The 22,208-nt window shown below is 48.6% G+C and overlaps 9 protein-coding genes across 9 annotated transcripts; 3 read left to right on the top strand and 6 right to left on the bottom strand.

Moving 5' to 3' along the window:
• Nucleotides 1-198: 198 nt before the first annotated feature.
• On the bottom strand, nt 199-1,218 carry P170DRAFT_359539 (putative thiamine pyrophosphokinase; the record flags this gene model as incomplete). Its single annotated transcript, XM_024844363.1, has 2 exons — nt 199-1,129; nt 1,181-1,218. 2 exons carry the CDS (start codon nt 1,216-1,218, stop codon nt 199-201), a joined length of 969 nt encoding a protein of 322 aa, XP_024703673.1.
• Nucleotides 1,219-2,365: 1,147 nt separating this feature from the next.
• On the bottom strand, nt 2,366-3,262 carry P170DRAFT_476988 (uncharacterized protein; the record flags this gene model as incomplete). The annotated part of the gene is made up of 1 exon (XM_024853404.1): nt 2,366-3,262. One exon carries the CDS (start codon nt 3,260-3,262, stop codon nt 2,366-2,368), a length of 897 nt encoding a protein of 298 aa, XP_024703672.1.
• Nucleotides 3,263-4,730: 1,468 nt separating this feature from the next.
• On the bottom strand, nt 4,731-8,185 carry P170DRAFT_427455 (uncharacterized protein; the record flags this gene model as incomplete). The annotated part of the gene is made up of 4 exons (XM_024847773.1): nt 4,731-5,576; nt 5,637-6,870; nt 6,910-7,559; nt 7,622-8,185. The coding sequence occupies 4 exons, from the start codon at nt 8,183-8,185 to the stop codon at nt 4,731-4,733; spliced, it is 3,294 nt and encodes a 1,097-aa protein (XP_024703671.1).
• Nucleotides 8,186-9,243: 1,058 nt separating this feature from the next.
• Nucleotides 9,244-11,137, bottom strand: P170DRAFT_427454 (uncharacterized protein; the record flags this gene model as incomplete). Its single annotated transcript, XM_024847772.1, has 2 exons — nt 9,244-10,762; nt 11,028-11,137. 2 exons carry the CDS (start codon nt 11,135-11,137, stop codon nt 9,244-9,246), a joined length of 1,629 nt encoding a protein of 542 aa, XP_024703670.1.
• A 370-nt stretch (nt 11,138-11,507) lies between these two features.
• P170DRAFT_411170 (putative alcohol dehydrogenase) lies at nt 11,508-13,055 on the top strand (the record flags this gene model as incomplete). The annotated part of the gene is made up of 5 exons (XM_024846877.1): nt 11,508-11,734; nt 11,795-11,922; nt 11,980-12,139; nt 12,200-12,668; nt 12,728-13,055. The coding sequence occupies 5 exons, from the start codon at nt 11,508-11,510 to the stop codon at nt 12,929-12,931; spliced, it is 1,188 nt and encodes a 395-aa protein (XP_024703669.1). The 3' UTR covers nt 12,932-13,055.
• A 642-nt stretch (nt 13,056-13,697) lies between these two features.
• P170DRAFT_476983 (Zn(II)2Cys6 transcription factor domain-containing protein) lies at nt 13,698-15,805 on the top strand (the record flags this gene model as incomplete). The annotated part of the gene is made up of 5 exons (XM_024853403.1): nt 13,698-13,788; nt 13,857-14,011; nt 14,062-14,640; nt 14,699-15,050; nt 15,108-15,805. 5 exons carry the CDS (start codon nt 13,698-13,700, stop codon nt 15,803-15,805), a joined length of 1,875 nt encoding a protein of 624 aa, XP_024703668.1.
• On the bottom strand, nt 15,357-17,945 carry P170DRAFT_438022 (putative C6 transcription factor). Its single transcript, XM_024849494.1, has 3 exons — nt 17,198-17,945; nt 16,659-17,031; nt 15,357-16,573 (listed from the first exon to the last, which is right to left on the bottom strand). Exons 1-3 carry the CDS (start codon nt 17,888-17,890, stop codon nt 15,831-15,833), a joined length of 1,809 nt encoding a protein of 602 aa, XP_024703667.1. The 5' UTR covers nt 17,891-17,945; the 3' UTR covers nt 15,357-15,830.
• An 872-nt stretch (nt 17,946-18,817) lies between these two features.
• Nucleotides 18,818-20,940, top strand: P170DRAFT_497694 (putative MFS sugar transporter; the record flags this gene model as incomplete). Its single annotated transcript, XM_024854117.1, has 9 exons — nt 18,818-18,903; nt 18,972-19,171; nt 19,224-19,414; nt 19,468-19,552; nt 19,617-19,810; nt 19,848-19,910; nt 19,966-20,022; nt 20,075-20,459; nt 20,603-20,940. Coding segments are annotated over 9 exons (1,594 nt in total), but the record flags the coding sequence as incomplete, so codon positions are not given.
• Nucleotides 20,941-21,227: 287 nt separating this feature from the next.
• P170DRAFT_476980 (uncharacterized protein) lies at nt 21,228-22,078 on the bottom strand (the record flags this gene model as incomplete). Its single annotated transcript, XM_024853402.1, has 2 exons — nt 21,228-21,557; nt 21,620-22,078. 2 exons carry the CDS (start codon nt 22,076-22,078, stop codon nt 21,228-21,230), a joined length of 789 nt encoding a protein of 262 aa, XP_024703665.1.
• Nucleotides 22,079-22,208: the final 130 nt, after the last annotated feature.

Genomic DNA, 22,208 nt, shown 5'->3' with positions numbered 1-22,208 from the left:
TGAACGTCGACGTGTTATATAGGGGAAATGAAGGCTGCCTGGATGCCCGCGATGGAAACGCTTTGTAGGCTAAGCCTTCGGAATGTCGTCATATCGCCTTCATCAGGACTAGCGTGCTTCAAAATAGAAAAGACCGGCTCTCCACGGCCCCACGTGCCACGGGCTGATTGGATTCCAGTGCTCGCTGGAGGATGGCTTCTAAAGATACGAATACGACGGCAGGGGAAGTTTTCTGTGCAGCCGAGATACAATCTCCGCGTAGTCCTTTTCATCCTCAGGCGTGATGAGACCGTGTCGAATGAAGAAATCCAGCATGACAGAGCCACTCGCTGGTTTGAACCTGCCGCTCAGCAAAGCTTGCTTCACCTCTTCCGCATCCATCAAGTGAAATGCTTCGATATCGTTATCCACCGGCTGGAAGACCACGTCGGGCTTCACTTCCAGATCGTAGACGTACAGCACCCCGGGGTTAATCAGCCCCGGCTGGCCTCCCGATCGCTCATCGCTGATGTTGATCCAGGTCACTGTGCCTGCGGCTCGTACCTCCTTCCGAAGGCTGTCTTCCGACATCCCAGCCTCCTCTGTTGCTTCACGAAGCAGGCACTCCAAGGGCTCCTCTCCTGTGGCCATCCCACCGGCGACTGTGTTGTCCAAGCAGCCCGGGTAAGTCGACTTGTTGGCATTTCGCTGCGGCACCCAGAATTTGACTCCCGAGTCGGTCTGGGTGTACACCGTCATGTGGACGCCACGGCCGATAACACCGAACATCGAAAAGGCAGAACGATCGATCCCCACGGGAAACCGAGCCCCCACAATAGGAAACTCCTCGTGTCGTGGTATCCCTAGGTTTGGCAAAGCCTTTGTTTCTCTGGCGACGGCTATTTGTCTCTCGATGATCTTGGAACACTGATCTTGCCAGTTTTGTTCGCTCTCGGGTCGTAGAAGATGGACTTCCTTTCTGTCTGCCGTAGAGATCACCCGGAAGTCAGATGTCCATGGCATCTGTGTTACTACCGACTCGACCATCAAACCATGAGGTCTGGGGTCTTCGGGAAGAAAGAACTTCCATAGGGACTCATGGCCGTACTGTCGCTTATGTGTCGAGTCTTCATCTTCAGCGTAGGGAAAGCTGCAGAGGTCAGCTAGGCGGTCGGTACTTGAGGTTGTCATTTGTTCTCACTTGTCACAGTCCCTGACCACATCCAGCCATTTACCCATTGTCGGTACTGTGGAGTATTTCGGGGCTGTCACTGTCGGCGTGAAAAGGCGGGGAGCCGTGAAAATTAGGTGTCGGCTGCAGAAGATCGCACTATGCCGCATTCGGTAAGGTCAACGTCGACCCCAGAGTATAGTACGACTGAACTATAGTAGTTTGTAGAATTCCTGCAGAACGTGCAAGTTACGAGCTCTGTCTTTGGCTGTAAAGTTATTTCCTCTGTATGTCAATAATCAATACACAATTGACTTCGGCAAATCCTAACTTTGAGCCTAAGGCCCAACCAATCGGCCAATGAGATGGGCCAGCAGAGCTTACTCCGAGCTGTTGCCGGAGTAAAGTCAGACTGTTTGAAAAGTTCTTACTCTAAAGTAGGTAGCAAGCTTGATTTCTCGCTTGCATCTGCCAGTCCGACTTTATCATTTTCGCCTCTGGCCTACGATTTGCGGAGCCTCTCAACCGTTGAGCATTAAGATTCAAAACCTGACAAAGAACGAAAGAAGATTAAACCGGGCGACTTCACTTCTGGATACAGGGCGGGATACCTGGTTTCCGACAACACGTCCATATAGATTAGTCCCTTTCTTACAATATCTACAGATGGTGTTAGCCTACGCGCATGCATGAAGAGAGATCGGAAGCCGGAAGCAGGGAGTGACTAGCATGCGCGGCAGGGCTAAATTGGCTACAGATGAATTGCGAACCAAAAGCAGCGCAATATACGATAAGGAATGTGGTGCTTCTAGACAGCTATATGGCCTAGTGTTCTCTCAAAAGGATAACCGTACTTGGAGATATAGAACTTTAAAATAAACACAGAAAAATAGCAACATGACATTAAAAGCCTAACGAAAAAGGTGGAGAGGCATGATAGCCAAAGCTGCTGTCGATAATAGTGAATAAAGACAACGAGAATAAGTGAATAAGTAAAGGCGAGATATTATTATATGACTGTGACAGCCCCCGCTAATAAATAAAGTGCAGCAATTATTAAACAAGCAAAATGATAAAGTTTTGAAGTAATCCATGTAAAGACAGAAAGGGCAGAAGGGTTCCAAGGGGGCAAGAGAGGAGAGGAAATATGAAGAGGGAATGAAGACAGGGGAGGATAAGCAACGAGATGTCCGAGAACGGACCCAAGTGTTTCCCTCAGCCAGAGGTCCAGTCGTGTCGGGGAGGGCACCAGGTTTCTCCATTAACCAGAGGACCAAGCTCGTTATCCCGAGCCAGTCTATCACGGAGCGCGCGCATCTCCTCAAAGAAGCCTCTCCGCGTCACAATCCGGAAGTTCAAAGAATCCCAAGCACGCTTGAACCTAGCTCTAACATTCTTCTTTGTACGGCAGGGAGCTCTATCCGAAAGCTCTGTCAACATATGTCCCCATAGTACTTTCAGGTGCTCGTTCCGGGCCCAGTCGCGACAGTAGAGCATTATGCATGCCTCTACTAAGGAATTCTGATTTAGAATCTTGATAGGATGGTTGTCGCGCTCACTTTGCCCTGAATGAATTTCCGAGTATTGAGGTAGATCCTCCCATATCGCTGGTTGGACGTATAGCGGATCTTCCGAATATGACGGTAGCAGGCTGTCGGTGTTATTCCGAAGCCTCCAAAGCATGAGATCTGGGTCATCAACAGCAGGTGGGCCAATTCTCAGCTCCGGCAACCACCAGAGAAGCGCAGACTGCACATGCAGTGACAGGATGTTTGTGCCACCCATATGGAAATGAGCGGAGGGCTTGGGGTGGTAGTGGTGCTTCCATGTGAACGGAAATTCCTTTTGACGAGCATAGCCTGTAAGTCTGTCAGATTCGAGTTCGCCACACTTCGTGTCTGTGCAGAGAGGGTAATCGGCTGCAACCAGAGAAGCAATGGCGGCGGGCATCTGAGCATCGGGAATTACGAAGTCAACCTCAGAAGAGTCCTTGCCGGTGTCAGCCAGACCTATGGCTAACCATCCGAAGAGCAGGTTGGGGACATTGGCTCTGTCAAGATAGAAGGCAACATTAGGTGCTATCCTGTTGAAAATGGGGGCACCAAAAACCATGCTGAGAGTTCAAATGGCTTAAGCAGTGTATGAGTATCTGTTTAATTGCGTCGACACTGACCATGTATTCGAGGACTCGAGAGGCTTTTATAGTTCTTTTGACCAGCATCCTTCTACATGAGGCTTTTTGAAGTTTCTGGATTCAGCGGTCATCAATGACTCGTCTCATTCACGTTGCCGGATACATCAGAGTTACGGTGAATGAGACTGCTAAATTCAGATTGGACGTAATTGCAACCCATTCACATTGTCTTTTTTTGAACAAGAAAAAAGAAAATAATAAAAAGAAAAAGAAAAGAAGAAAAAGGCCGACAATCCGAAACCCTCCATTTTGATGAATGGGCCATACCGAGGATCTGGGCAAGGCTTCTTTCAGCTTCTATCTCTTACGAGTCCCTTTGTTCAGCTGGTTTCGAACCATGTCGAGTTTCTCAAAAACAGGCTTTCATTCATCATATGGCAAAATACCCTACGCTAGAAATCCGACCTATGTGAGAAATTCTGACCATATAATCTGTACTGTCCTCACCTTGGTTTCTGTTTCATCGCCAGCCAGCTTCCATTACGCCGTCGGTGTTGGCGCCTCTGCCATCAAAGCAGAAGGATATTACGAAGATGAGTGCAGAAACCCTGCTCGCGACCCTTACAGCTGTGTATGTGGAAGTGAGCTATTTTTCATCGGTACTTTTTAGGCATCCAATAGCCGCTGTGATGGAAGATAAGGTATGGCTATTGAAGAACGCACCCAACTGGTTACTCTTACATGCAGGACCACATGGGACAGATAATAAAAACAAAGAAAAAAAGTAAAACAAAGCCAGCGCAATACTCTTGACAGAGACCTTCGAAATCACCCGGAGATTTTACATGTAGAGTTGCTTAGCGTAGAGATTGTTACACAGTATTTAGAAGAGATAAGCCTATAAGCCTATAGATTCTGCAAGGGAAGAAGGGTAAGATTAAATCTTCTGCACAATCAATCAATGTCATGCTAACGCATGAGCCATCCGTCGGTGCTGGAGGAAAACTAGTCTATATCGAATTGTCGATTGTTTATCCATCCATCCCTCTGGTGCTAATCGCACATTGCAGGACGGACCCCCGGCTTCCTCCGGAGTAGCTAGATACTGGTTTTCTTACAGAAGCCTTATGCAATGGAAACAATGCGGGTTTCTAGATCATGCAGAATTGGGTTCTTTGTCGGTTCCTCAGAGGCTGCTGAGCAGTAATCATTTGACAACAATTTATACAACATACGTACCCATCGGGGTTCAGTCTTAACTATAGAACAACAACCGCAGTCACGTATTGTCAATGCATTGCATACTCGATGATAAAACTCCTAATACAATTTGATAGAGTCTTCAGAATATCCAAAATCCACACAATTATTGTTGGCGCGTGCCCGTTGGTCGAAGGTAGTCACATTGTTTGCTGACAACCTATCCATTGGCAATCTGTGTCCTAGTCAAGTTTCTGCCTGTGTTCCCCCAAACATTCCATTCCTTTGGTTGAAACAGATGAAGTGCGCATCACCAGACATGGTTCCAATGACAAGAGTGTTATCATGCATAGCCCACTGCGTGGGCCTGTAATCCGGGGGGAGCAATAGAGCTCTCTCTCCTTCAACAAAAACCCACTCATCGAAGGCATTAATGGGCATTTGACTTTCTGTCAGGTAATCCCGTGCATTTGTTGTTTGAACGCTCTTCGTAGAATCTTCAGTAACCCGGGAGCCTGATTCAACATCCCAGAATTGAGCGTCCTCTCCACATTTTGCGCGTATCAACTGATCATCCTGGGAAAACTCGACATCATTGAGCTCGTGATATTGAGCTCTTTCGAATTTCTTCGTGGGCTGACTCTCTTCGATATTCCATACTGCAAGTGCATCTCCCTTAGATACAGCTACTAATAGCTTGCAATTGGATGAGAAAGTTACTGATGTCACAGTTGCTGAGAGACCGACAAAGCTGCTTCGGAGATTCCCAGTGCGGAGATCCCATAATTTTATGAGTCCATCCTCTCCACCGGTTGCTACCTGTAAGCCGTCTGGAGCAATCTCCACGACTTTCACTGAACGTGAGTGGCCGTCCGAGTCCTCAGATGCAGTGTTTTGTATCATCTTCGGTGTTTTCAGGCTCCACTGGGGGGTTCCCTCTTGAAACCTGCGTCTCACGATGCTTTCCTCAGGGGAAAATACGAGCGCCGAGACATACAGCTGCAGAGGCGCCTTGAAATCACAAGACAGAAAGCTGACGATAAGTCGTCTTCCGTCACCCAGGAAGTTCAACAACCCGGGGCACTTTTGGGCCTAATATTGCTATATTAGCGATCTCTGTGCAGTACGTCGGGTTCATTCGTAAGACCTTACCTCCGAAAGTGATTGCAATTGATCCATTAGTCCAATGCTATACGGAAGGTTTCCCAACAGGCTCAACGCTTCTAACCAGCACAAGAAATTCCTTTCGAGGAATTGAAGCACATTTTCCATATCATTCGAGCTGGGTTGGCTTTGGACTAGATGACTCACCCAGTGTCGACATGCGTATTGGACTGGGCGTAGTGGGTTGGGGTCCGGAATTACAATCTCGTCAGAAAGAACTCCAGGCCGGCCGAGGCTGTATATGTCTTGGTTCAAGATTTTGTCCATTTCCTCAAGGGACCTCTGGAAAATTTGGTGATGGAGGCGCTGTGTCTTTTTGGAGTTGACAATTTCTTCAGACCCAGTGAAGAGCTGTGCAGGATGTTCCAAGAGAAAATCCCGGGCAGATTGATCAACAAAATGTACAGTGTCGTCGCGAATTGTAAGGAAAGGCTCGCAGCCTTGGACAATTAGTCGTACTGCATTTCGATTCTTGGGAAGATCAGCCAGTACTTCGACGTCCGGGAATGGCAACGGCTCTAATGCGACCATTGTAACTGCCAAAACATTTTTCCGGTATATAGACATCTGGATTGAGTCCAACTGGCTGTCTCTTCGTTCGAGACAAAAGGTGTAAAGTTCTCGCAGCTTCGGGGGAACATTTGTTAGGATCTCATCCCAGACCGATTCAATAAAGATATCTTTCTGGCACAATCTGTGCAGCTCGTTGCAAACCATGGAGATGCATAGAAACGTGTTGCTTCTTTTTGCTCTCAATCTGTCCTCGACAGATCCGATGTAAGCTTCATCAAATTTGCTCTTTCGAGCCCGAAGCATCCTTCTCAGCTGGATGGTCTTCCGTTCAATGTAGACGTTGATATCGTTGGAACGGTCGTACCCGTCAAGATCGATAAATTGAGCGAATCGCATAGATTGTAGACCGTGCGGTCTGCCTGAGATTATCCACTTCACTTTCGGGAGTGTGTGTGTGGCCTCACTGATAAACGAGAGGAGTTGTTCCCTAGACGGTTCATCGCAACGGTCCACCCCGTCCACAACGAAAAAGATTTGTCCCAGAGAGCCATCTTTTAGAATATCGTGAAGGATATCACACAAACAACTAAAGTGCAGCTGTCCCTTGGAAATCTGCTCCGCCTTTGATTGTATGGGGCCAAACAGTTGTGGGTGCTGGAGCAGCAAGAGCCATATCAGGCCCCGAAGTATGGCAACACTGTTGTTTGCCCTGTCATCCGTACTTTGGCAGAAGAAGTACAGCGTTTACCGGAAGCGGTCATCAGATAGTCTCTGGTCCAGAAGGGCTTTAATTGTCCCCGACAAGATCCTGGTTTTCCCAGTTCCTGGGCCCCCACCGAGGTATAGGATCGGCGGAGAGTCTTGCTGTTCCCAGTCAACGAACTGTTGGTATTCCGGCCTCTGGAAAACCCATGAGTACAAGTCTTCGATTAACTCTTCTTCGTCCTGGATTCTGCTGAGCTGGGATCGTGGATCGGCGCTGCATAGGCTTTCGAGGAATTTCTCATATTTCTCATTGACCTTGGCCTCCTCGTCGCTCGCTTTGTGTCGCATTTGTTCATAACGAATGGAGTTCAGTTGGAGATCGGTTTCTGCTTTTCTTATGTCTTCCAAATCGCCATCCCAATCATCGAGCTTCAACAAACCCCGCGCAATGATGAGATACTGGCCTCTATGGAAGTAGCAGACACTCTTTACTTGGTAAAACAGGAGCAATTCATACATGTCTAGGACCTGCCTTTCAAGGATAGAGCGACACTTCTGAAGGCATGTACCGTCTTTCGCATAGTCGAGGGACAAGAGCTGATTAGTGCAGTTGCCGTGAAGCTTCATTGTATTGGTGGTGTAGTCGATCCCATCGCAAAGGTCTTTCCCTGCTTTAGCTGGGTTATACAAAAGCTAGAAGACAGAATTATCAGCAGCAGTTTCTGAAAGAGTTCTCAAGGAGCAAAGAGACATACATCAATCGTTGAGGAAATAACCGCCCAGGGTAACGCAGCTAAGGGAACCTTTTTCAAAGGCCCATCGAGGAACGTTTTCAAAGGCTTCATGGCCCCGATCACCTTCTCGCATTTTTCAACGCCAGTCTTGAAGTTTTCGATTCTCTTCAGCCCGTCACTGATCATGTCGTTTAGCCGTTTTTCTTGGACGTCTGATGGCGCACCGGAGACTGAATGCAACGTGCCAGTATCGGAATTCTTCCGGAGGTATTCCGCCAACAGGGGCTCATATATTTGGACATACTTCCCCTTCTCCGGGTCATCTTTCACATTCCGGTATGCCTGGAGCCAGAGGGTTTCGTGGACTGGGGTTATCGAGCGTAGACTCCTGCTCGAGATGTTCGGAAATGTTTGGGTTCGGAGGGTATTGTTGATTTCGATGTCTGGAAGAGGCGATGGTGATGGGGAGTTCTGATCGTCTTGTTGAATTTCAGCGACACTCCGGCAATGATCGGCATTCTGCGGCTTTTTGGGCTTCAATATCCCGAACAAAGTCGAAAGATGTCTAGGTGTTGAGGGGCTCATGTTGAAATGTGGCCAAGTACGTCTGAAAGAAATGCTAGGATGCGGAAATGAGGAAGTTGGCTATTCAGTGGAAGGGAATTTGATAGAAGAAGGGTTTGATATCGAGATGTTCAATTTGGGGAGGTTTACAGTCTTGCTAATGCAGTTCCATGATCTGTCTTTTAGAGCCAATGTTGCTTGACTCCAGGAGACTGAGGGAGAGTCCATAATGCCAGAGACATCCTTCCTGAAAAGGAGAGATTCCAAATCTCAACTCAAAGAGTGTTCACTGCCTCCATTGCCCCGGCGTGTCTTACATATGGGCAAACTCAAATGAGCGATTGCATCGTACCCTGACGCCAGAATACGATAGAATGAATGTCATGGAAAATAGCCATACTTGTTGAATTGCCGATTCTTTTATGAGGTAGCTGGTAACGAGAATCACATTTCACCAAGAAGTCTATTGTCAAAACGATGAGTAGGTCTGTTCCTGAGTTTGGTGTCAAATTTCTACTCACCATACATACATTCAAGATACGAAAAGAGCAGAAAGAAAATCCAAAATAAATCACAGCTTGCAGCGGCTCCAATACGATTGGCCGGCTTCAGCCCACGCTAGTTCAACGTTGTCTTGCTACCTGCCGATGCATGAAGACCAGTAGAAGGAGCCATGTCTTGCTTTCCTTTGTTCCACGTTCCTGGTCACGCTGTGCCAAGTAGCGGGTAAGGCAAACTTTCACCCCTTGCCATCTTCCTTTGCGTTTCCTTTTTTTCTTATTCCTAGTTTTGTTGAAGGATGGGTATGCACTGATGACTTCCTAGAATAGCATCGTGTGTGCCATAGTGTTACGGACCTGATAGATGGATGAAATTTTCAGTAGTAGCATTCAATACTTGATGATCGAATTACACATTGATCGAAAGGTCAAGATAGAAGTACAAGCCCAACTTCCCACACAACCACAAGATACTCTGAGACTTCGGTATCGAATTAGCGTTCACCATGCATAAACAAGACATTACCCACCAAGAATAACTATGGAACCCAATCAGGAAAGCCTTCGCAAACAAAGAGATCAAAATGGAGTTATGTTGCTTCCGATTTGAAGGAGCGCTTGGTACATGTCGGGGTTATGCGGCCTTGCGTGTCTATGGCTGGATAGACCGAACTCTGATCCGGAACCTCCTCTATTCATGCGCTTGGTGTCGAACCGAATTCGCTTTTGCTTACAAGCAGCCCTCAGCTTGCTGATCGGCAACAGGGCGCAGCGTTTTCCAAGTAGTTGGACATCAATCGCTTTGGGCTCGCGATTCATAGCTAGAGCCTCCAGCTGGCTTTCCATCTCCGGGACCGCCCAGGGACCCTGAATAAATCCCGGGTCACCATAGAGGCCGAGATAGTCCAGTCCGCACGGAACATGCTCCATGAGCTGGAAGGGAGCTCTATGCTTCTTGCAGTTGCCCAAAAGCATGGCGGGCCCGATGCTGAGAGATTTGAGATTGATAAATTCGTGGATGGGAGGACAGAACTCGGGTGGACTGGGCTGGTGTTGAGGAATGTCTAGGTAGTAGATATCGAGCTTCTTGAGCGTCTCTTTAAACCGTAATAGGTGGTCCCAGAGCGCGGTTGGACCGTAGATGTCCCATTCGGAGCGAGGAATGCTGCTGAAGTCGATACACAGGCTGGTCAGTGCGGTAAGGCCGTCAAGGAACTTCAGCAACTCCTCAAGCCTGGTGTTTCGAAACAGGTCGATGGTCACTTTGGTCAGGTTGCTAGACAGACCGGGCCGTGCTTCTCCGATTCCACCGAATGACCAAGAGAAAAGTTCTACATTAAATTTACAGTGCAGAAGAGTCAGCTCGCACAGCTGAGGGAAGTAGATGAAGGGTTGGTAGCGGTCTATCTCGAGAGGAACGTTTCCGTATGGCTGATCGTCCGTGTCCAGGAACAGTCGCTTGACTTGTTTGAAAGCGAGGGTACTGCGCACTGACTTGGCGGGGAAGATATCTTTATGAATGGGTGCATTCTGTGCAACAGCGCGGAGATAGATATCGTTGTTGGTAACGTGCATGGACAGTGTCTCGAGGTTGGACAGACAGGCGAGGATGATGGATACGATGGGTCGTCGATCATCGGTTTGGAGTGCTTCCAAGATGTCATTCTCGTCTTGGTAGCGATCAATTCCAGACTCTTGGATTCCCCGAATAAGAGCAGAGCGATATTTGGTGCAGAAGCTCTCCGCTAGAAACGGGCTAGCAGGCCCAGTATATTTGAAACAATGGATCAAGTCAACCGCCTTGACAATCTTGGCCAGGTCTGGCTCCTCAACGACTGTCCGCATGAATTGCCACAGACGCTCACGGTCTTTCAAGTCGCCATGGTTTTTGAAACTGTGGTAGAGCTGTTTGGTTGCGGCGGAATACCAGGAGTGGTTGACGAGACTCAGTCGGTACCAGTCATGCATGTTACAGTTCTCTGCGACGTGGGAGAAGATCGATTGGATTATCTCCATAGGCAAAGCCGGTGCCCATTTCAAAGCATCGCCGAAAGGCTCATTGAAATCCTCCTGTGGCTGAGCCATTATGGTTTCAGGGCTGAAAACGTCTCAGTTCGTCGGTCCAATAGAAGGTTCAAATGGTGGTTATCGCGTAGGTGGACTCTAGCGGTCGGAAGACTGAGAGGTCTTTAGAATACAGCTTGAAGAAGATAGGCAGCAGCAAGGAGGAGAAGAAATATATTGTGAGCCTGGAGTAGATGATATTTTAGAGGGGAGTGAGGATTTCTGGGAGTTGTGGAAGGGATAGAGTGAAAGGAAAGCTCCTGAAAGACATCCGCATTGCCAGTTCCTGAGACACTTACACTCTGCCTGTTGGGCGAGGGGCAGCTGCGTCGATGAGTTCCTGAGTGAGCTGTATCAATTCACAATCATATTCACTCTTCTTTCCTTGTGCGCATTTCATTCCCTCCATGTTGTTAGTTAGTGGTTACACTCCTAAGGCGTGCAGAAAGTTACAACTGAGAGGGCCAACAGGTAAGCGCATGAGGACAGCGAGTAGTTGAATTCACCCAAACACAGCTAGAAAGAATTATGAACATGAAGGAATACAAGCGCATCTCATATACCCCCACGATTGCGAGTGCCGGCGTAAAAGATGTCTCTTGCACCTCACTCCACCAGTTCCACTCGTCGTGCTTCTCCATCTCCATCGGGCAACTTGAGCCACCCGTTACTCCCCGCATTTTGATCGGTGCCAACACATCAATAAATACTGCACAACACCCCATCTTTCGGTTCCGATCTCAATCTCTCTGCTACTACTCCACTTCTGACTATAAACTATGGCTCCAGGAGAACTTATCCACCCCGTCAACGAGACCGACCGGCTCTTGTTGAATGATACTACCGGCCATTCGCTCAAATCCCGCAGCAAATTAATACATCCGCCATTTGCCAACCCTTCCTTACAAGTCACTGCAGACCATAACCTCAAACAGGTCGACGCTCCTGTATTCGCGCCCCAGGAAGGCGAGGTTTTGTTGCAGATCAAGGCTACTGGGATTTGCGGGTATGTTACCGAAGTCGAAGACAGTTCATCTTGATCGGGGCTGATCGATATAAATTTCAGGTCCGATGTTCACTTCTGGAAGACCGGGCGCATCGGGTCTTTGGTTTTCGAGGGAGATTGTATAATTGGACATGAAGCTGCTGGGATTGTGTTGAAATGCGGCCCGGGAGTTAAGGGTCTATCACCTGGTGAGGGCTTGATGATAGTGTTTGGAATATTACGAGAGGTTGCTGATATGAAAACAGGCGACAGAGTGGCAGTAGAACCGGGTGTTCCCTGTGCGAACTGCTTTCTGTGCAACGAAGGCCGCTACAATCTCTGCGAAGATGTTCAGTTTTCCGGCGTCTACCCCTACCATGGCACGATGCAGCGGTACAAAGTCCATCCGGCGAAATGGCTACACAAGTAAGTCCAACAATTCAGACTCTGACCACTCTTTGCCCTAACCAAGATAAAAACAACCAGACTCCCTGATAACGTCAGCTATGCCGAAGGAGCACTCCTCGAGCCACTTTCCGTCGTCATGCACGGGATTCGCTCCGCCGGACTAACTCTCGGACGAGGCGTGGTCGTCTGCGGTGCTGGTCCAATTGGTCTGATCGCTTTAGCAGCTGCACGTGCCTCCGGAGCCCATCCCATCGTCGTGACAGATCTCGAGCCCCGTCGACTAGCCTTCGCAAAAGAGTTCCTCCCGTCTTGTCATACCTACCAGGTCGACCCCTCGCTGGATGCACAAGGAAATGCAGCTGGCATTCGTCGATTCTTCGGCGACGATGAATACGTTGCTCCTGAGACCGTGCTGGAATGCACAGGGGTGGAGAGCAGTGTCTGTACAGCGGCGTATACGGCACGTCGAGGCGGGACTGTCATGGTGATTGGGGTTGGAAAGGCGATGATGAACAATCTGCCCTTTATGCATTTGTCATTGGCAGAGGTCAGTCTTTCCTTCTTCTTTCGGCTGATGGGTTGAACAATCTGCTGACTGACTCACAGATCGATTTGAGATTCATCAACCGGTACCGAGACACCTGGGCGCCCGGAATCGCGTGTCTAAGCGGGGGTATTCTCGATCTGAAGAAACTGGTCTCCCACGTCTTTCCGCTCGAGAAGGCGGACGAGGCGGTTCGGTTCTCGTCGGATACGAAAAATGGGAGTATTAAGGTGTTGGTGGTGGATGAGGTAGAAGCGACTCTATAGGTTTTGATAATTGCATAGAATAGATTTCTGGTGAAAGAATAAAATGCTATTTGTGTGGAAATCCGGGTTGAAGAGGTCGAATATTTACTGGAAACGATAGGATTGGCTTGGGAATAGCTTCATGAATCGATGAATCGATGATTATCTAGGAGAAAGAAAGGATTCAGGGGTCAAGAGGTGTCGGAAAACTTTGCCGCCCGACCGCTCAACGCGCTCAGGGGTTTGTACGACCTGACAATCCCGAGGGCCGCAACGAAATTACTCACAATTTGCTTGAAGTTACTGCGATCGGACGGAAGTGTATTTTGCTACTGAGTCGCAGGCGGAAAGAGTGAAGCAATTGTTGAATACATATTCAAAACATCCGACACTGTCAAAGCTGGAGGGATTATTCTGCTGACACGGAAATTGTTATATTTTTATGACTTGATTAGGCATTTATTTTGCGACGGAGAATCTCATAATTATCTTTTCTGCTATCGGACCGCCATGGATAAGCAAGCCAATCGCGGATTTAACATCTTGCCCAGATAAAATCCGGGGTAAAGTGCAGATATTCCGTGGTGGATCGCGGCTTCCCAACTCGGCAGTTCTAACCGCGGGGAAACAGCCGCCCGGGAACGTGGCCAGTTTGGGAAGGTGATCCTCTAGGCGGTTGCACCTACTTTCTTAAGAAGTCTGCTGATCTCCATTCTGCACTTCCAACTTCCCAGCCCACAATCATCTTTACCTATGCGTCGCCCTTCCCTATCTTTCCTTTGTTGTTATGGCGGACTCGGGTCACTCTGGTCAACCGACGCCGAAATTCAAACGATGTCGGACTGGCTGTCTGCGCTGTCGGGTGCGACGGCGGAAATGTGAGTGTTTTGTTTATTTTCGTCTGGTAGTTTGCTGGAGCTTCATGCTGATTCTACACCCGAGTTAGGCGACGAGGGAAAACCGAACTGTCAGAACTGCATCGATAAGAACTTGGTGTGTCAGTATGGGTTGCAGGTGTCTTTCCTGGAGAAGAATATCTTTACGGTGTCGGCGCTGGAGCTACGGACGCCGAAGAAAGATGCCGGCTACGAGAAGATCCAGGTGAGATTGTCTTAAAGATTCCTTGTATTGATGCTGATTCTGCAGCTTAGTTCGTGAAGGAAGACCCTCTCGCTTGCGCTACGGACGCGTCGACGGACGAGTCGCCCTCTCCCGTGCTGAGCCCGACTACGGATTTTGCAGTCACACAGACGGATATACAAACTACACAACAAGTCAATGATGGGGATACTCGCAATGTAAATGAGCAACATGACAGCGATGTCGATGAGGACATCATATTTCATAATCATCAGCACTTGCCTTCGTCTGTTGATCGCCTTTCCGACAAACATTTTCAGTCTGGCACAGCTTTCAGCGACAGAGATGAGTCCGCCGTACGTGGCCTGCTGGCATTAGGGTCAAGCAATAATGTGAGCGATATGACGACCGTCACAGACACCACGCCTGGTCTGTCTGATTTCGATTCCAGCCTCATATTACCCCCCTTGATGAGCACCTATACAGCGGGCAAAGAAGGCCGGAATCACATGGATATTCCTTCAAATGATGCGGTACAAGGGCATGCTGCGGTTATGCTGGACCCCGAGCCCGCTATCAACTACCTTTCTTTACCCGAGTCCGAGCGACTGGAGCTCTTACGTCATTATCGCTACCATGTAGCTCCTTGGGTGAGTCCGACCATACCAGGCTCCGTGATAAGCGGCGCTTTAACATTTTTCAATCCAGCTTGATATTTGCGATATGCGACAGCCATTTGGTCTTAGTGGTCTTCAATCGGCCATGGGTTCCGAGAAGCTTCTTTCTACGCTAATGCAACTTTCGAAAGCGTGTATGATTCAAAGCGTTCCTGAAAGGGGCTTTCTGGCAGACTTCACCGAGCCCCTAGCCAATACTAGCGCGTGTGGTGATTCCACTGAAGACTCCCTGCTATACGTCCTCGATGAAGTACGACATCTCGTCTCGAATATTCCGATGGCCTGGGATAGAAACAGATACCTCGACACTGTTCATTATTTGGTTCAATATGCGCATGATACGGATATAAATGCAGCGATGTACTGGCTGGCACTGCGATTTGGTAAGTGCAAATTGCGCGGCGATGAATGGGATTCTTTGTTTATTTAACATGCAACAGATCTGGGAGCAGCGCTGGCGAACGATAGAGCTATTCAATTACCACTTCCGATGAGCCCTATTCCTAGCATATCTTTGATCTCTCATTCAGAAGATACCTATGAGAGGATCCGATATTACGCCCATTCGATAATTTGGATTACTGGGAAGGCCTTGATTATATGCCATACAGAAGACATGTCTAATCAGCTATCTGTGCCACATCAATTGATGGACAGTTGGTTACAAGTTTTTGAGGAACTGAATCAATGGTATCATTTGCGCCCGCTCGAATTCCAGCCAATGATAGAGGTTGAGGGGGATGACCAAATGTTTTATCCAGACGGCGGTTTCCCCCTTTTGCTATTCGCAAATGGGGCTGGTGCATTCAGCAATCAGTTGTACCACACAGCCATGCTATTACTGCTCCAGTCAAAACCGCGGACGGTCATGCTGCACAACTCTCCATCTCGGTTTTCGTCTCCGCTGTGGCATGCTCAACAAATTTGTGGTGTCGCATTGAACAATGATCGCCGGGAATGCTGGGATCCCTGCTTGTTGGCGTCGTTTCTTATCGCCGCTAGACTAATGACTCACGAGTCTCAGCAGAAGGAGATTTTGCAAGGATTTGACCGTATCAAATTGCTAACTGGGTGGGATGTTGGTGAAAAGCTGATGCAGCTATGTGAAGAATGGTCATTTTCCGAAGGTGGGTGCTGAGTAAGTGGGTCAAATCAATTCGCGATTAGCCATGGGACTCAAGAGCGATGGTATGCGATCTGGTGACGGCACTTCTCGTGCTTCGACGAGTATCGTAACCCCACGCGACTTCCAAATCCCGAATACGCCAACATGTTCCCCAGCCCGTTTCGGCTTCAATATCTCTGATCAACTGGATGATCTGTTGGTGCTCCGTTATATGACTGAAAAGTCTCCCCGCAATCCAAAGCGGTTGGATTGCATTATTGAGACAGCCTTGGTGTGGGTTCGCTAAGGATATGCCACAGATCCGACGTGCATGCCATAGGAGTGACAGGGTGGGCGATCGGGAGAGCTTGGTGCCCTTAGGCATCATTTTGAGCAGCAAAATGCATGCAGTGTGATATAGCTGGTTTGACGAGATTGCCGCCCAGTGGATGAAGAATATGTGTGGGAAAGGCTTCCGACTGACAGTTTGCACTGGAACCAACTCGCTGGGGCGTTCGGAAAACCAGCATTGTAGCTCACCCCAAAGCTGATGCCATTTAGAGGTGAACACTTCCGGTGTGCAACCGTTGTCCTCTCCGAGCTCCACGAACTTTGTCCGATCAGAGACGAGCTCGGTCACTCTCATACACAGATACACTGCATAGTTCGCATGCATATCTGGGCTTTTGGCTTCTTTAAACAATCCATAAGCATCGTTCTCGTGGTATCCTGGAGGAAGCCACTTGGAGGGATGCAGAAGTGTCGTTTGAGTGCCATCAGAGATGAGGGCTCCACACAAATCTAGACAAATTTAGATATCATGTCATATAGCCAGTACAGTCCCATAAGAAACGCCTTTTCATAAGACAAATAAGAGGAGACTTACCCATCCTAGCATAACACCAAAATATCGCCTGCAAAAGCCCCTTACTGAATCCATGAATCCCAAACGCATCGAACAACGCCGCACAGCCTTCTAAATGGCGCCTCCAGTCCTGCGCCCGCGCCGACATCATCTCCAAACAGCACAGAAGCACACAAGCTGCGACAATTTTCGGATCGCGGACCTGCAGCACGGGGCTTAGGAGCCGGATGGCTTCCTGGTAGAGCTCCAGACTGTCGAAGAAATCTTGAATTCCTTTTTTGCGCTCCATCTGGCGCGCAGAAATGGCTAGGATTGCGTATGAAAGCGCCGGGAATGTTCTTGCTAATGCGGGCATCTGTTGTTGGAATGTGTGTTGGGAGTCGAACATGTCAAGCTTTTAGACAGAGGGTTAGATATTTATGATCTGTGGGTGTAGGAAATGACATGATTGATCGCATATCAAAAAGTACAGCCAATCCGACAGAAAAAGAACATGTGACCAGGAAGGAATAAAGCTGCCGCAAGAAAGGGAAGACAAGGAGGAAATGAAAAGAGCTCACCCAAGGCGCCACTTGCGCGACATAATTCTTCAAGTACTCGATTCTCTTCACGCTCGAGACCGGCGCGCGTAAAGACGATCCTGGAATTCCTCCTCTATCGCTCGCATCATTTCCATCACCCCGACTTGGTTCTCCGAGTCGATTTGGATCCTGATACTGGTCCTGCTGATCGGGACTCAAACTCCCGACCCTCGTCGGAATCGCCGAATGAGCTAGCGAAAATAAAATACATCGTAGCTCTTCCTGCGAGGCCAGGAATCCTGGATCTTGCGAGAATCCATCCTGGGACCAGCCGCCGGCGGGGGAGTGGAAGGCTCCGTTGCTGCCGCCTGCTCCTGTTCCGCTGAGACTTCCGCCAATCGACGCGGGTGAGCCGTAGCTCTGGCTGTTACCGTGGGCTGGTGGAGCGGAGGTGGTGTAGTCGGAATGGTGCCATTCCGGGTTGTTGGTGGTGTGGCTCTGATTGCTTGCTTGAGTCGGTGGCTGGTGTGAGGGGGAGGGATTGCCCTTCTCGGCTCCGGTCCCGGTTTCGGGCTGCAGGGTAGTGCTTGCCGTTGCTGTCGGTGTTGATGTGGATATGGATGACGGCGAATGATGGGGATGAGAATCTAGAGAGACCGCATGATGATGGGGGTGGGATTGAGATTGTTCAATTCGTCGACGCTTTTGCGGTGGTGATGACAAGGGGAACATTTTTCATCATTCTTCTTCGGTACCTGTTCCCAGGCCGAGGTGTAATGGATAGCCAAGGTGGGATTGAGAGGATGCAATTACTGAAGAGGGACGAGGCGAGGATCGATAAAGCGGAGGTCATGTGCTGGGAGTGCCTAGTGTGGAGAGTGGGACTGGCGGCCTCAGGCAGAAGGGTCTGAGTATGGCATCGCAACTGCCGATTGCGGCGGTGGAAAAATGCCAAGCGCGAAACAAAACTCCCGCTGTTGGGAAGAAACGGGCGGGTTTGAATTTCACTGCACAGTTCAGCTTGTTTGTCCAGTCTACTGCCAAGCGAAGAACTAAACATCCCATCCACTGGCCAACATCGCCAAGAGTTGTGGTGGTGCAAAAAGGTGGTACGATGCTACGATCTCTTCTGACCCAACTAGGCGAGATCAAAATCAAGGAGAAAGGCCGAATCTAGGCATCTAAGCGAGCAGCCACTTGAAACGCCAAATGACGTCGGGGTAGGAAAATAAGAAAAACAGCGCATCGAAGCGACGAAGCATTAATTGGCATCAGATTGGCAATTGGCACATTCCTTCTGCCCGTCGATCTCTCCCCGTGTTGTGCCTGTTTGGGCTTAGCTCCATGCGGGGTAACCCTATAGTCTGGGGTAATTGGTGGCTCGGGTTGCCAGATGCGGTGCCGTCTGGGTCTGATTCCGGGGAGAACTTGTCATAGACCCCGGACTTGGACCGGGGGGGAGGCTGCCGTGACAGGAGAGTGGCATGGGCCTATGCGGAATTGATTTGGGTTCCTAACTTGGTATATATGGGGTGGTTTCCGGACGAAACAAATTATTAGGTTATGAACTTTCTTATTTATACATTTATAAATACACACTTGCACAGAAGGGAAGGATTTTGAGGTCCGAACCATCGAGGAGGATTGGATTGCTTTCGTGATGGTCAAGATAAATATGTTCGGGACGGGGTTCGTCCTTCAAGCTGCGATCTGGGCGGCCTGTGGCATGGCCTTCATTCTGTTCGGTGAGTTCAACAAGATTTAATCCGATTTCTCGACTTATGGAGAGGATGTCGGTTACTGACTGATATAGGCTACGACCAAGGCGTCTTCTCCGGAATCGTGGAAAACGACGACTTTCTGGATACCATGAACCACCCCAATGACAGCTTGATGGGCATCATCGTCTCGATCTACAATCTTGGCTGTTTCTCCGGATGCATTGTCAACTTTCTCATCGGTGACTGGCTTGGAAGACGCAAAGCTATGTGGCTGGCTATGGTTTGGGTCCTGGTATGTTTGGTACAGGGGGTGCATGCCACAGCCCAGTTTCTAACGCGGTTAGATCGGTGCAACATTACAAACATCTGCCTTCTCGGTCGCTCATCTGATGGTTGGTCGATTTGTCACGGGCATTGGCACCGGGATTGAGACTTCGACTGTGCCTATGTATCAATCCGAACTGTGCGAGGCTTCGAAGCGTGGGAAGCTTGTTTGTAGTGAGCCCTTGCTTGTTGGTGTGGGCATTGTCATCAGGTAAGGAGTAAAGCTGATTATGTATTGGCGATTGGGTAAGCTAATTCGAACAGCTACTTCTTTGATTATGGAATGAGCTTTGTGGGAGGCCAAATTGCTTGGAGACTTCCCATCGCGTGCCAAATGATTTTCGCTTTTGTGGGTTTCCGTTTCTTTTTATTTCCCTAGCATGTTCGATGTCACCTTTTGCTAATGAATCAAGGTCGTCATTGTGCTTGTATTTGGACTCCCCGAATCTCCAAGATATTGTTACAAGGAAGGCCGGAATGAGGAGGCGCTACAAATCCTGAGTGATGTGTACGGTCGACCTAAAGACGATGAGAAAATCTTAGCCGAGCAGGCCGAGATCCTTGAAGCTCTTGCTGTCGAAACAAAGCATGGAGAGTACAAATGGAGGTATGTTAACTCTTGTTACTGAATTTATCGAAATTAGGAAAGCTGCTGATCAGATCAGAAATGTCTTCAAGAAAGATGAGGTTTCAACCGGCCATAGAGTGTGAGCGCTATCCATCAATTTCACTCCATAGCTGTATCGAGCTAATTCAAACTAGCCTACTCGCCTACGGAATGCAATTCATGAACCAAGTCGGTGGCATCAATCTTATTGTGTATGCGGACTTCCCAATCCCTTTTCAATTGATCATCGCTAATCGAAAACAGCTATTTCATCCCAACCGTCCTCAGTAACAACGTCGGACTCAGCAAAAACCTCTCCCTCATCATCGGGGGATGCGTCCAGATAATGTTCGTTGTTGGCAGCTTATTCCCTACATTCTTCGTGGACCGAGTCGGTCGAAGAACGCCAATGATCTGGGGCTCGTTCGGCCTGGGCATTTGCATGATGATGGTTTCAATTCTACTCAGTTTCAAGGGCTCGGACGTTGAGAAGCCGACAGCCTCGGCGTCCATTGCATTCTTCTTCGTTTTCATGCTTATCTTTGGAGCCTCGGTTAATTGTATACCGTGGTGCTATGTTCCCGAGATCTTGCCTCTTCATGCAAGAGCCAAAGGGACGGCGGTCGGAATTTCGTCGAACTGGATTTGGGTGAGTATAATTATTAGAATCTCTCTGCACTTTTCTGCCTTGCTCATTCAGTGCTTTTTTGTTCCTCCTTTCTTTCCTGTTTTCTTTGTCTCATTCCACTTCACGATAATTTGAAAACAGACTGTGTACTGACCGAGATATAGAACTTCTTCGTCGTCATGATCACTCCCGTCATCATCAACCGGCTGCAATGGAAAGCGTATTTGATTTTCATGTGCACCAACTTTGCGTTCGTGCCGCTGGTATACTTCTTCTATCCAGAAACTGCGAAGTTCACGCTCGAAGAAATCGACTTTCTCTTTACGAATCCAGATAAAGGTCCCGTGCAGCTTTCCAAGGAGCTCCAGAAAGAGAGAAAACGGGGACAGGGAAGGAGTATTGTTGCTGATACTGGAATCATGAGACGGACGAGTGTCGCTGGAAACGGGAAGCATTTGGGGAGTGACATGTATGAGGAGCAGGTCGAGAAAGTGTAGATAAGCTAGAAGGCTGGGCTGGTATAACTTTTTAAAGAGCTGGGGATATATGAATTTCTTTTACAATGATGATGAAAGGCTTTGAATAATTTATTCTATCGTGCTTGTGAAAGATTCCAGAACATCCCTTGGTTTTAACGGGCCAAATGTGTTCCAGATATCGGTAAACCAAGAGGCCTCAACAGACAGTTTATTTAGGTACAATCCTCAGAATCTGATAGCTGATCCCCCACGCAGTGACTTGCTGTCTTAAGCGAAATGACTATCTTCAATGAGACGTTCCAGACTGAATTCAAAATTCGTATGCATCGATATCATCGGCCCAGCGAGTAGCGCCTATGCGTCCCCACGCCTCAGCAAGATCGCGATGACTTCTCAGAATACTCAAGGCGCCGTCTTCGCAGGGGAAAGTATACTCCTGGAGCTCATTGGATGATTCAAAAAAATCAATGAGCCCGTAATTCGCCAGCTCCTGGTAGGTTTCTATTATAATGTCTCCGAGCTTGAATATTTGCCCTTTGGACCTCCCATGGAATTTCCATATTTTATGCTCAAATGGAGTACTGGTGACATTCCCGAACTCGCTTAGTTGCCACCAATTCACCCGCAGAATCATTTGGGGCTATTCAATATCAACACCAAAAGGCGTAATGACCATGTCATACAAGGCGCTCATTTTGACACCTTCCTCGAATGGAAGATGAAATCGTCGATATTTGTCCGTGCCATATTGAGGTATCCTTTGCCTTTCGACCCAATGTATGGATCGGAGGGGAGGCTGCCGAACGAGCATGTTTCTCTAGCTCGCCTCCTGACGTAGGAAGACACTTTTGGGTGGGTTTTGATATATTCCGGATCGCAAGCGTCGTACGGCCACCCATGACTTCCAGGTCCAGGCCATGGAGGAATAAAGAAAGGAAAGAATTCGGCCAACAGAGGATTGCAGACTATGGGTTCTGATTCCGGCAGGGCTTTGTAGAAGAGTTTCTGCTGGATAGGGAGGGATTCGTGAATACAGGTCTCCCATTTTTGACAGACGCGTTGAGCGGTGACCAGCAAGAACTGCATTCCCAGTTGCAACAAAATCATTTCCAATAGCTCGACTGGGAGGGAATCGATCCCTACTATGATGCCGGGGTCCATGATGCCTTTCTTGTGGTTGGATGGAAAGAGATTCGAAGGTGACAGGCCAGTAGGAGGTGGTAAGAGATCACAAGAGAAATGAGGTAGGAGAGTGAAAGCAAAGAAGAGTCAAAAATGAAGTGACAAAGTA

Source organism: Aspergillus steynii, assembly GCF_002849105.1.
Source record: "Aspergillus steynii IBT 23096 chromosome Unknown P170scaffold_5, whole genome shotgun sequence".
In the NCBI taxonomy this organism is placed as follows: Eukaryota; Fungi; Ascomycota; class Eurotiomycetes; order Eurotiales; family Aspergillaceae; genus Aspergillus; species Aspergillus steynii.
This window is presented reverse-complemented; position numbering and strand designations above follow the sequence as displayed.

Coding starts and splice junctions, on each gene's coding strand:
- P170DRAFT_438022 (XM_024849494.1), bottom strand. CDS start 17,890: ATGTTCCCCTTGTCATCACCACCGCAAAAGCGTCGACGAATTGAACAA. Junction 17,032..17,197: donor TCGCGCAAGTGGCGCCTTGG/GTGAGCTCTTTT, acceptor TCTGTCTAAAAG/CTTGACATGTTCGACTCCCA. Junction 16,574..16,658: donor TTGGTGTTATGCTAGGATGG/GTAAGTCTCCTC, acceptor AAATTTGTCTAG/ATTTGTGTGGAGCCCTCATC.